Raw genomic sequence first — 11,983 nt, 5'->3', positions numbered from 1 at the left:
AAATGCTATTGCACAAATTTATTTACAATACCCGGCAGGAAATATTGTACAGTACGCGGCAGAAAATAATGTACATCGACCTTTAGAAAGAGATAGCGATTTCGTAGAGCGTTATCTCTGTCGTTAAGACCGATAAAATGTCACATATGTATGAGTGACAGAGACAACGCTCTCCAAGGCCAACATCTTATTCTAAAGGTCGAGGTACAATATGTCTTGCCGGCTATTTCTTGATATGGGTTAAAATAATAGAACAACGCAGTGCATTAAATATTTATTATTATACAAGAGTATATTTCATATAGCAGCACTTTTCTGTTTTTTTTTCTTTTCACCTATTATAAATTGTATCACATAACCATGACTCAAAAATACGGATCATTATTACAAAAATCTTAATAAGCGTATGTCAAAAAGAAAGAGTGTGTAACACGTAAAATTTAACTCCTCACACGCCATTTTAACTTTATGTGTCAAATTTCATGTCAAAAGTGCGATTTTAGTCCTTACTTTAAAGGTGAACGTGACAGTTGACCCATAGAGTTAAAATGGCGCGTGAAAAGTACTTTTGTACGGACTATAACAAATTCAAATAAATCAAATCCAAACTGACAAACAGTATAACAAGTGTCGGTAGATATGTATATACGTTAGAAGTAGTGATTGCTTTTGCAATATAATTGTCTCGAGATTAACTTACTATAGATATTAGCTACAATTATTCATATCTTGTCAAATCATTCCTTTAGATGTCAAATAACTTATACTTCGTTTTATGTTAGGTACGATCACTGCACATTGTCTAATCTAAACAGATAATATGTATTATATTTTCTCTACCCAAACAAACGTCAGCCGACTCAAATTTTATATTTATACAATTTGTGTCAATATTACACTGACAATAAAGTTCACTTTTCAATAACACGTTTGCGTTCAGGCGGTGGACTATACGCAACAGGGCTGGGTGGTTTAAGAGAGCTTGGACTAGTTCCTTGCATGCTTTCTTCAGTTTCTTGACTGGCTTTCTGAACGTCCTCGACACATACATCAGTTTGAATTATTCGTGGAATGTGTTGCGCTTGCGCGGCAATTCGAACGATTTCCTGGTCGACTTTGCTCACGAGATTGTCGATGGCGACCGACCAGCGCGCGGTGGGTACTGTATGCACAGGAGCCAACCGTGCGTCCGCCATGACGGCTAAACGGACGGTGTCTGCGTACTGAATCACTGTCAGTGACATACCTGAAATTGCATTGGAAATGTTTATTTTTGTGATAATTACTGGCCAAGTACATCAAACACGCCTAAAATAAGATTCCGTAGTCACGCTAATTGCTAAGAATGACTTTTTTACTGCCAAACTTGCTAGTTATTCTCAGAAGAAAGGGTGTTCCTAACTATTCATATGACTTCATAAGCAATTTATAAAAGTTTTTTGGAAAAATGGTTTATATTCTATTTTAATTAAGTTGAGGTAGGTAAGTAAACAGGCGAACTGGGTTCAGGCGGTGCAAGGGCGTGCCATGTGGAAGTTCCTACAAGACACCTGTGTCCAGCTGTGGACGTCTATCGGCTGATAATGATGATGACGGATAAGTACTAGGTACTCACTTATATTGGCTTGGGGTGGTCTCCAATAAATTACGTAATCTATAGTCTTGTTCCACATCGTTGTCCGCTCCCTCTTGTCCACTGGAGCGTTTATTTCAGCATAAGAAACGGCGAACTTTCGAGACAATACATTCATCGTGAGTCTTGCCAGAGGTGAAGGTACTGATCTTGTGAGAGCTCCGCTTCGAGCTTGGGCTGCCCAGCCAGCGGCAAGTAGTCCTTGACGCTTACAAGCTTCGTCTACTACTGCTGCTATGCGTCGTGGAGTAGCACCCACGGGAAGGGACAAGCAAACCATGCCTGTAAAAACAAATGCAAGCTCATAAGCTTATGGTGGATTGAGTGACAGTGTGAAAACTTCTTAAAAAGTGAGTAAATTTTAATAATATTAAAAATAAAGATGCTATTGGTAAGTAACCTAAATATTAATAAAGTATATGTTCAGTGACACGGGTGACAGCAGCGCTGAAACCGTGTTGTTTTCACAGATTGAAACAAATTCATGATGTGCGATACAATAGCGAATAATTTGCTCCCTGATTGATTCAATAGACAACACTAAAGACGCATGATTTATTTTAAATTTTAATGCACCGTCTTCACTCTCAACTGGTAATGAGTTATGACCACTAAACCTATTTGAAAAATTCTTTCACCATTTCAAATGTACATTAAGCTATGAAGTCGGGGCGGGCCGGCCGCTAGTCAAAAATAACTTAGCATAAATACAGTGGTTTAGCACAAGTTGTACCTACCTCCTGTCTGCGACTTTTTATAATCCTTCCCATTGCCTTCGGCGAATGTGTAAAGGAATCTCTCAGAAGCAGCCCTGGCCGTGATGAGTATGGAGTCAGGGGTGTCGCTCTGAGCTTGCTCGAAGAAAGCACGCAGGGCCTCCGTGGCGGCGAACAAGGCCAAGTCTGTGGTGGACACTCCCAACGCTCGCGCCGCGCGCTCTACACCGGCCCGGGACACGGGGCGCGACCACGACGTCACCTGTAAGGTAAGGTGCCATGATACCTATTTGCTATCGCCTCTCACTATTATTATTATCATCATCATCATCATAATCAACCAATCGCCGACTCAGTACTGAGCCGGTCTCCTCTCTCAGAATGAAAATGGTTTGGCCACGAGATTCTTACGAGACGTTTCGTTTTCCCGTAATTTGCCATTCTAGTGACAGAACTGGCTCATTTTTTGCCTCATTGTTCAGCGCGAAAATGCAGCCAGTTTTCTTGGCACTACATATTTTACGCGGGCATGATTTGTACAGTAATTAATTAAGGCTAGCTTTAAAAAATTGAAGTTAGCAGGAGATGCAAAACCGCGCCTGTTATCGTATTTTTCTTTCACATGCCAAATCGCATTTCATGTATTATTTATGCGCTTTGGTGTTGCACGATACGGTATTTCACGTTATGGCATAATGCAAATTTAGCATTCTAAGTATCGTTTTACGGCTTTCGGCATTTTGCATTTTTGACGTTGTGTCTAAACGTATACGAATGAATTTAAATCTTGATATCTACCTTTCTTCCGCATAAAGAAACTGTCTGCAGTAAGTGTCGTTTCCCATCATCTGCGGATATAGTGACAGTCCAAAAATTTGCCGGAGCTCGATATATCTCAATGAGGCCTAGCAATGCTTCTACCGTTGCTTTTACCCACAATAGTCCAATGTCTCCGTACTTCCAAGTCAATGTATTTACGTGCCTCACTTGTCCCGTCGTTCGGAGATCATTCAGTGCCAAAACCTCATCCCGAATGGAAGCCGGTAACCTTAGAAACATTCGAGTGGTTGAATATGTTGTCTCAAAAAATTTTCGGGGCCACTTCCGTGGATCGAATGTTACGAGCGGTGATATGACCACCTAAAAATTATAGTGCTTTATTAATATTGTCAGAGAATATCGCTTAGGATTAAATAAAAACTTAAATACAATTTAGTGTGTTTGGCGCACCTTGGGTATTGTTAAATTTCTCCTCGTGCATTCACGTAGTACGGCGGATAAAAATACGCCAGTATTTCTTGCTAACTGTGGGTCCCTTTCTTCTGAACGTTTTTTAGTAACATCTCTTAAAGCGTTAGCTGCAGATATTAGTACAATACCCGCGACATGAAATATTCCAGGCAAACTTTTCATCGAGTGCGTACTTTCTGTAGGATCATATTCAAATATGAATTCGTTCCAAATGTTAGACAAATTTTCGTTCATCTTATCCCAAAGTTCCAGGATCGAAGATGGCTTTGGAAATAGTTTTGCCAATGGGCTTTCCTTGTAGTATTCACTTTGGTCGAATATCCGGCTCGGCGTCGTGTCCCGTACCAGTAGTAAATCGCCGATGTTAAGAGATTTCTTGCCAGTCAGAAGTAGATGATGGACTCGAACTAAAATGTAATACTTTGGTTCAATGGAGACGCAGGGTATAATTATATACTGCCACGGCGGTTGGTCGCTTGGGAAGTATTTAGATATAATTTCGCTGACATAATCCTGAAACATAATGTTCGTGTGGCAGTAGAAATATACAAGGGTTTTATATTCAAAAAAGATTAATTTTAATAGAAGGCTATTACCTGAATGTTACTGTCAGATACTGGACGACCTCGGTGAACGCCGGTGGCCATGACGACATGGTTTTCGAGTCTGAATGGTATATTGGCATCCCACGCATAGTTCCCCCAACTTGATACCAGACATTGCCTTAATCTGGGGAACAATAACTCTCCTTTGTGATCCCGACGATCAATCACATGTTGCGTCAGTGCATTTTTTATCTCCTCGACATCTAACGCACCTAAAAAAGATTGTGAAATTAATAAGCTGTTCAGGATAGCCGCGGTTATCCGGCCGCGTTGAGAAGGTCGCGCGTCGGCAACGGCTCGCGTGTTACGCGACCGCGTACGACTAGCGGACCACACATTTACTTTTATATACACGACTACAAAGTGACCACGTCAGACGATTCTGTGTCTTAATTCATTTACTAATTGTTCTCTTAAATAATAAAAGATAAAGTGTAATACAGTTCACTATTTTATTGGACGCCGAGATATCCCTCAACAATACGTGCAGGGCACTTGGCTCCACTAATTATTAATTATATTTATATTTTATACTTTAGGTTTATTATTGGTATATCTTAAGTAGCTTTAGGCTGCAGTTCGGCAAGGGATGTATGAGGATTCTTATAGGGATGTGTGTTACTTACTAGCTTACTATTACTACTTATATAATCTTAGCTATTCTGGAAAACTGTTCACTATATAATAAAAGCATCCTAATGGTGGGATTGACATAATATTGTATAGTTGACCGTAAAACTGCTTTACCATTTTCGATAACAACTTCCGTTAAGTTAAAAATTCATTGATACTATTTTTATAAATGTAAGCAAAAATAGATCTTGTAGTTTTATGATCAGCAAACGTCATTCAACCTAGCGGTGGTAAAGCAATTTTTATTGTCGACAATTAGTGTCGTTCTTACGCCCTTTCCTAGGCATTATAGTCCATTCCTCGTGAAAAGGCAGCCTAGCTCCAATCTTACGTACCTTTTATACATAGTAACACATTGATTATGCCCTGGTTTCTATGTGTGTCCAACAAGGATCGTACCGTGTCCGTTCTGATGAACTCGAGACTAGGATATCTGCTCGACAGCAGCTTCAACCATAAATGTTTACTTATTCGTACCACTGAAACAGTTTCAATTGAGTTACAGTAGTAACATGAGTTGAGTAACATGAAAACTTTTGAGCTAAACAATTTTTGTAGCATCATGATTGACGAGTCTGGAACACAGTATACTATCAAGTCTATATTTGGTACCCACAAACTCACAATAGGTATATGTACAATCACAAGCGGCAAATCATATTATCATTGCCTCAAGAATTACCTACTCTACTCCTCAGGGTTTAAAAGAGGCAGCATCATGATTGAGTTGTTAAAACTTGGAGTTCAGATAGTTATCATGGGAACGTAAACCTGATTGAAATAAAATCATATACCAAAACCAAATATATACGACATATATCCACATATAATATATTTGTTTAACGTATTTTGCGTAGGTAGGGTTCAGTTTTGTGCAGAAATTGTTTCCAATAAAGATTTTCTTTCTTTTTGTTTTTTGAATGTAAAATAACCGAAAATGACGAAAATATTTGACCTCGAATTTAATAACTTAATAAGTAACATTTGTCTATTGTAACAATTTTGACTGTTATCAGGAATTATGTGTTACAATTACACAAACACTATTTAATGGTCACTGATATAATTTAGCAACCAAGTAATTTAGTAACAATTATATATACTCACTAGTTTTTGCTCGCGACTTCGTCCGCGTGGACTACATAAACTTCAAACCCCTATTTTACCCCCTTAGGGGTTGAATTTTTTAAAATCCTTCCTTAGCGGATCCCTACGTCATAATAGCTTTCTGCATGCCAAATTTCAGCTCGATCCGTCCAGTGGTTTGAGCTGTGCGTTGATAGATCAGTCAGTCAGTCAGCTTTTCCTTTTAATGATAGATTAGGTATGTGGAGCAAAATATTTTACTGAATGTAAACAGACTGGGGCCAAATCGATATGAACCTTCATATCGGTAAGGGGAGAGACGTAGATTCATTATTGGTTTCGCTACGCTCTAGAGAGTTATAAGTTTAGCAATTTTTTAAATGATGTAGGTATATGACGGTACCAAAATAGATAATAATATTCGTTGAAACCAATTAGTAATGATGACTACATTTTGATTGATTATTATTTTTATTGATTCTGCTGTTTGTTGTCGTTCTGCTATTTGAGTTTCTCAATGTTATAAATAAAATATTTACAAATACTATATTTTAAATATATGTATATGTCTACATAGTATAAAATGAAGTCGCTTCCCGCTGTCTGTATGTATGAACGCGTAGATCTTTTAAACTACGCAACGGATTTTAATGTGGTTTTCACCAATAGATAGAGTGATTCAAGAGGAAGGTTTATAGCTATAGTTTAATTCTCAAAAAATTAGAGATCCCTAGAGAAATCGAAATAATGTGAATTAGGTCGGAAAAAAAATCTCTCATTTGAGAGTTTCCGAGGCAATGACACCTCAACGGCACCACATTAGTATCTACATTGCCCCCATGCGAAGCCGGGGCGGGTTGCTAGTTATAATTTAAATATAAGACTGCGTGGTGGACGCTTATAGGTTAGTTTTCGATATTGGAACTGAATTGTACCAAGCCCGGTTATCAAACGAGAAGCAACTTACGGTCTTATCTAAATAATGTTATCGACGCGATGTCGTGAGTCAATGCCCGTTGAATAATGTCATTAATTTGTTAGATACTATTTGGAGTTTTAAGAGTGATTCTTGTCTGTCCCCACGTGGGGCCAAACAGAAACAAAAAATCCTGTATGTCCCCGATTTTGAATTTGGGGATAAGCAGGAATGAAAAATTATTTCTGTCCCCGCCGATTTTTTTGTGAATAATCTGTACCTTTAAGATAATTCTCTTCTTAGAATCACATCATGATCTCACTTTCCCGCAAACATTTGTGTCCATAAAAGTAGGTAATGAATTTTCTACATCTTTTTATAATTTTTATGACAGCCTCTTTACCTACACTTGAAAGAAATTTCTAAATAATTTTTAAAAATTGCGGAATCGGCAGGGATAGGTACCCAGGGTATTTCCAGGTAGGCAAGTTCCTGTCCTGCCAGTTCCGCAATTTTTGATATACCAAGTTTAAAAATTATTTTCTACAATTCTATTTTTAACCGACTTCCAAAAAGGAGGTGGTTCTCAACTCGCCCGGTTTTTTTAATGTATGTACATCGATTTTTTCGAGGTTTCTTGACCGATTTGATTTTTTTTTAATCAACAGGGGATGTTTCCGTGGTGGTCCCATATTTTTTTTAATTATACAATGTGGCTAATTCAGTTGTACACAATCTCTAAACTAAACTAAAATGGCACGTCTAAATCTATTGCTATCCCTTTCATAATGTTGCTTGCGGAAAAGGATAGCACTATATTTAGATCTGTTAATTTAGTTTAGTTTAGAGATTGTGTACAAGAGAATCGGCCCCAATTGTGTACTTAAGGCTAATCGCTCTTTGGATGGGTTTTTGTACTACATACCTACTAACTCGCACTAAATACACTAAATGCACTAAATACCTATTCGCGCGCTCCCACAGTACCTACTTGGAAGGTTGCGATTATTCGTGCGTCAAAGTCGCATGAAAACGCATCCAAACTCCAATGTGCGGTCGGCCTTAAAAGTTAAATTGCGTACCAACGTAAGATAAGGCCAGTGCGGGCAGCGCGGAGACCGCTATGCAAAACGCACAGTAGGTAAAGATCTGCTCTCGTAGCCGCATGCGCAGGCCACGGTTGCCTCGCACCATCTCGAATACATTCACTGCAACTGATTAATAACAGAAATAAATAAAATGCTCCCTTTACCGCTAAAGTTACTGTAGGTAACATGTATAGTAAAAATAGTCTAGATACTAACAGCTTCTAAGAGAAATCTCTAAATACTTTCACTAGCTATTTACTAGCCTACAACTCGACCATAGATATAATATGATGAATGCTTTAGCATGTAGGTAGGTACTTACCGAAATAGTTATCTGTTTTTGTTTATGAATACCTATTGATAAAGCATTTTATTAGACATCAAGGTAATCTTCTACCTTTAACTACTTAGGTACAGTATGGTAGGATACCTAGTAGTAGTGGCAGTTGTTACATCCTGGGGACGGAAATAGGCTACTTTGGTCGCCCCGGAAAAATCAAAGACTTCTCACGGGTTTTTAAAAAACCTAAATCCACGCGAATGAATTCGCGGGTATGATGTAGTGGTGTATAAGAGATGTGGTGTAAATTAAGTTATTAAAAATACCGTATCGCATCAATACCTATATTATTTTATTGAATGTCTGAAGTTCTGGACCTAGCCTGAGTTTAAAATAAAAATATTTTTAGATTAAAGTTCAAGTAACTAAGGTAAGATATCGTGTAGATATAAATACATTTATTATTTTTATTAGTAACTAGCTTATGCTCGCGACTTCGTCCGCGTGGACTACACAAATTTTAAACCCCTATTTCACCCCCTTAGGGGTTGAATTTTGAAAAATCCTTTCTTAGCGGATGCCTTCGTCATAATAGCTATCTGCATGCCAAATTTCAGCCCGATTCGTCCAGTAGTTTGAGCTGTGCGTTGATAGATCAGTTAGTCAGTCAGTCAGTCACCTTTTCCTTTTATATATTATTTAGATTGAGTAGGTTGTACTACCTACTTATGTAGTTACCTATCGTTTTATCGCGACTCGTGATGGACGACGGTAGATAAAATTGGTTTTAGAAAGTTTAATAACCTTTGTTGCCGTTTTGGTTACGTAAACAATAACATTGTTGAAAATTAATGATTCTCTCATGGTTTTACCGAGCCAAGTTAGTGTATTTTTGTACTTTTATAGGCACATGCAGTACAAATTGCAAGTGATAACAGACTGCCATTATAGATTGGATTTAAAGATATAAGAATAGTATATAGTAGTTCCTAGTGTGTGAAACTAGGTATTAAGGGTGAGATCTATAGAGCGCACTCTGACATAGCTCAGAATTAAGATAGAGTTAAAACGAGACAGAGCTATAACTCTCACATAAATCTGTCTCGTTTTAACTCAATCATAAGTCTGAGCAAAGTCTAAGTGCGCTCTATAGATCTCAGCCTAAAACTCCGGTGTGGGACTATTAAGAAACTCGCCTACGGCTTGCTTTATAAACTCGCACTTTGTGTTTTAATAACCTCAATAGTTATGCAACAGCATAAACAATATTATTGACCTAGTAACGTGCCTGGTATCAAGCTTCATTGATGTACTTACTTTCAAATAAGGTGATTCTGTATGTTCTGTAGGTGTATGTAGGTAGGTATGGTATAACGGTTCAAGATTACTTTATATTGACCTGACCTTAGCAATAACCTTATCAGCACGATTGATATCTATATTAACAGCAGTTTTACGATGTGCCTTTTACTATGCACGCCGATATCATTAAATAATCAAACTAGCATAGAGGCAGAGCGATAGCTTTAATGCGTGACATTTGCTTGATAAGTTCTGTTCGTAACCTATGACTTTAACAAGGTTTCACGGTAGAGGACAATAGTTAGATGATGTAAACTATTACTAGTGGGTTGGTGGATAACTTGGCACAAGATGTGACCTTCTCTAGATGGCGGATTTTTAAAAATTGATCTGTTTTTCATTTAGGTTTATTACGGTTACGTAGTGATAGTTAATAATAAGTTTGTAGTTGCTGTTTCGCAGATTGTTACCACCATCCACTTTTCTTTCACTTGTTTCCTCTTAATGTAGACATGATTCCTTATGTAAAATAATTTTATGAAGTACCAGGTAGGTAGGTACCTAGTTCATGTAACTGTTGCATAATAGGGGTTATTAAAGCACGAGTGTGAGCTTCAAACCCGAGCCGTAGGTAAGGTAATTAATAATATCACACGTGAATAGACTGTTTTGATACCTGTTTGTGCTCACACACTACTTTATCTTATACTAGCAATGCCCGCAACTTCGTCCGCGTGGACTACACAAATTTCAAATCCCTATTTTTAGGAACTGAATTTTCAAAAATCTTCTTAGCGGATGTCTGTATTATAATAGCTATCTGCATGCCAAATTTCAGCTCGATCTATCCAGTAGTTTGAGCTGTGTGTCGATAGATCAGTCAGTCAGTCAGTCAGCTTTTGCTTTTACATACCTATTTAGACTATATCTTAAAATCCAATCCATAAAGTCAAAGACTACATGTACCTAAAATGTACCTATTTACATAATTCAAAAAATTGTACACCGTAATATTATACGCTTAGATTAATTATACGCTCCTAATTAAATGTTTCAGGCTAACCTAGTTAACTCTTCATGCAATATTGAGCAAGTTACGACTATGATCTTGCAACATAAAGAATTGAATACGTACTATGTTGGTTGCAGGCTTTTTTGTTAATCGACTTCTTCACATCAATAGGTCAATCAATATACTGTATAATTGCATAGGTACCTTATTCATGTAGGTACGGTCTATATCCGTCAATTCTTCATTATGCTTTTAAAGTCTTTCAAATAGTTTCTACTTAAGTAGTTAGAGGTACGTATATTTCTTGAAAAAATTTTCGTTATTTTCATTTTATGTCGCTAAACTACTTATCTCTAAGTAAGTACATCTAAATCTGCCACTTTCCTCAGTAGGTATACTTTTAAACACTCTAAAATAGTAGGTGCGTGTATTTTATCAAAAAATTTCGTTATTTTCAAATTGTGCAAACGTTTTAATTATATTTATTTTCACTATCTCAACCTCACGAACAAATCGATTTTAAACAGTGAAATTAACTTACCTTCAAATTATAGGAACATCCAATATCTTTAATAGTGAACACGGCCTAAATAAGAGGAAAAAAAACACAAATAGGAACTGGTAAGAAATTGCTGAACAAAACACGAATAAACATTACTTTGTTTTGACACCAATTCTGTGTCACACAACCGCATGCGGACGGCGGAGTGTGGGTAGTGACCGGCCGACTATCCGCGTGTAGGGTTGCCAGGCGTCCGGATAAAGCCGGACATTGGTAGGCTTTTTGATTGCGTGTCCGGCCAAAATAAACGGTGTCTGGCTTGTCCGGCTTTTGTTAGGTTTTGTTAGGTTTTACACACATTTTTTTTGTCGTACCTATTAATACTAAGACTCAAAATCCTCAGTAATGTAGGGTGTCCGGCCTTTCTACCCAAATGTCCAGCCAAACTGGCTTGTCTGTCCGGCTATTAGGTTTGGCGACCTGGCAACCCTATCCGCGTGTATGCTTGCGTTATCGCGCCTTGTCCAAGGTTCAAGATCGAGAGTGGGCATCAACAAGATGACATGGTAGAAACTTACGTCCTCTTGCTACATCATCGGGGTAAAACCATTGAAACTTACTCACTGAGAAAGGAATAATCAAGCATGATTTACCCACGGTTGATAGGTGTACCAGATACTCATTCCTTTGGTACCTATAAGTACCAATACCAGTATACTTTGCCATAAAACCTTTTCCAATTTTGTTTATCGCAATTATTTATACCTATCGATAATATGTAGGGTAGAAGAATTACCAAAATCCACGGAATTCAGACATTAGATAATTTTGTTCTGACATAAATAGGTAGGTACCTACTATTATCGTATAAGTATATAGGTAGATAGAAAAGTTTTAAAATTGTTAAACTTAACGACTTTCATTGAAAACAAAATGCGGTAAAGTAGGTATTAATAATA

The 11,983-nt window shown here is 37.6% G+C and overlaps 1 protein-coding gene across 2 annotated transcripts; it reads right to left on the bottom strand.

Moving 5' to 3' along the window:
- Positions 1 to 259: 259 nt before the first annotated feature.
- Positions 260 to 11,203, bottom strand: LOC117986931 (uncharacterized). 2 transcript variants are annotated; one of them, XM_069502062.1, is made up of 9 exons: positions 11,064 to 11,203; positions 7,923 to 8,054; positions 5,174 to 5,317; positions 4,197 to 4,417; positions 3,580 to 4,113; positions 3,148 to 3,489; positions 2,371 to 2,611; positions 1,616 to 1,915; positions 260 to 1,246 (listed from the first exon to the last, which is right to left on the bottom strand). In XM_069502062.1, exons 2-9 carry the CDS (start codon positions 8,032 to 8,034, stop codon positions 912 to 914), a joined length of 2,229 nt encoding a protein of 742 aa, XP_069358163.1. In that variant the 5' UTR covers positions 8,035 to 8,054; positions 11,064 to 11,203; the 3' UTR covers positions 260 to 911. The 2 variants fall into 2 exon arrangements, with proteins under 2 accessions (XP_069358163.1, XP_069358164.1); XM_069502063.1 differs by lacking the exon at positions 11,064 to 11,203 and adding an exon at positions 10,646 to 10,798.
- Positions 11,204 to 11,983: the final 780 nt, after the last annotated feature.

This window comes from Maniola hyperantus, chromosome 12 (genome assembly GCF_902806685.2).
Source record: "Maniola hyperantus chromosome 12, iAphHyp1.2, whole genome shotgun sequence".
Taxonomy (NCBI): Eukaryota; Metazoa; Arthropoda; class Insecta; order Lepidoptera; family Nymphalidae; genus Maniola; species Maniola hyperantus.
This window is presented reverse-complemented; position numbering and strand designations above follow the sequence as displayed.

Bases quoted from the DNA above. Each gene is read 5' to 3' on its own strand.
- LOC117986931 (XM_069502062.1), bottom strand. From the start codon at position 8,034: ATGGTGCGAGGCAACCGTGGCCTGCGCATGCGGCTACGAGAGCAGATC. The intron at 4,418-5,173 runs GTACGTAAGATT...AATCTTTTTTAG, and splicing joins TGTGTTACTATGTATAAAAG to GTGCGTTAGATGTCGAGGAG. The intron at 2,612-3,147 runs GTAGATATCAAG...CTTACCTTACAG, and splicing joins TTTCTTTATGCGGAAGAAAG to GTGACGTCGTGGTCGCGCCC.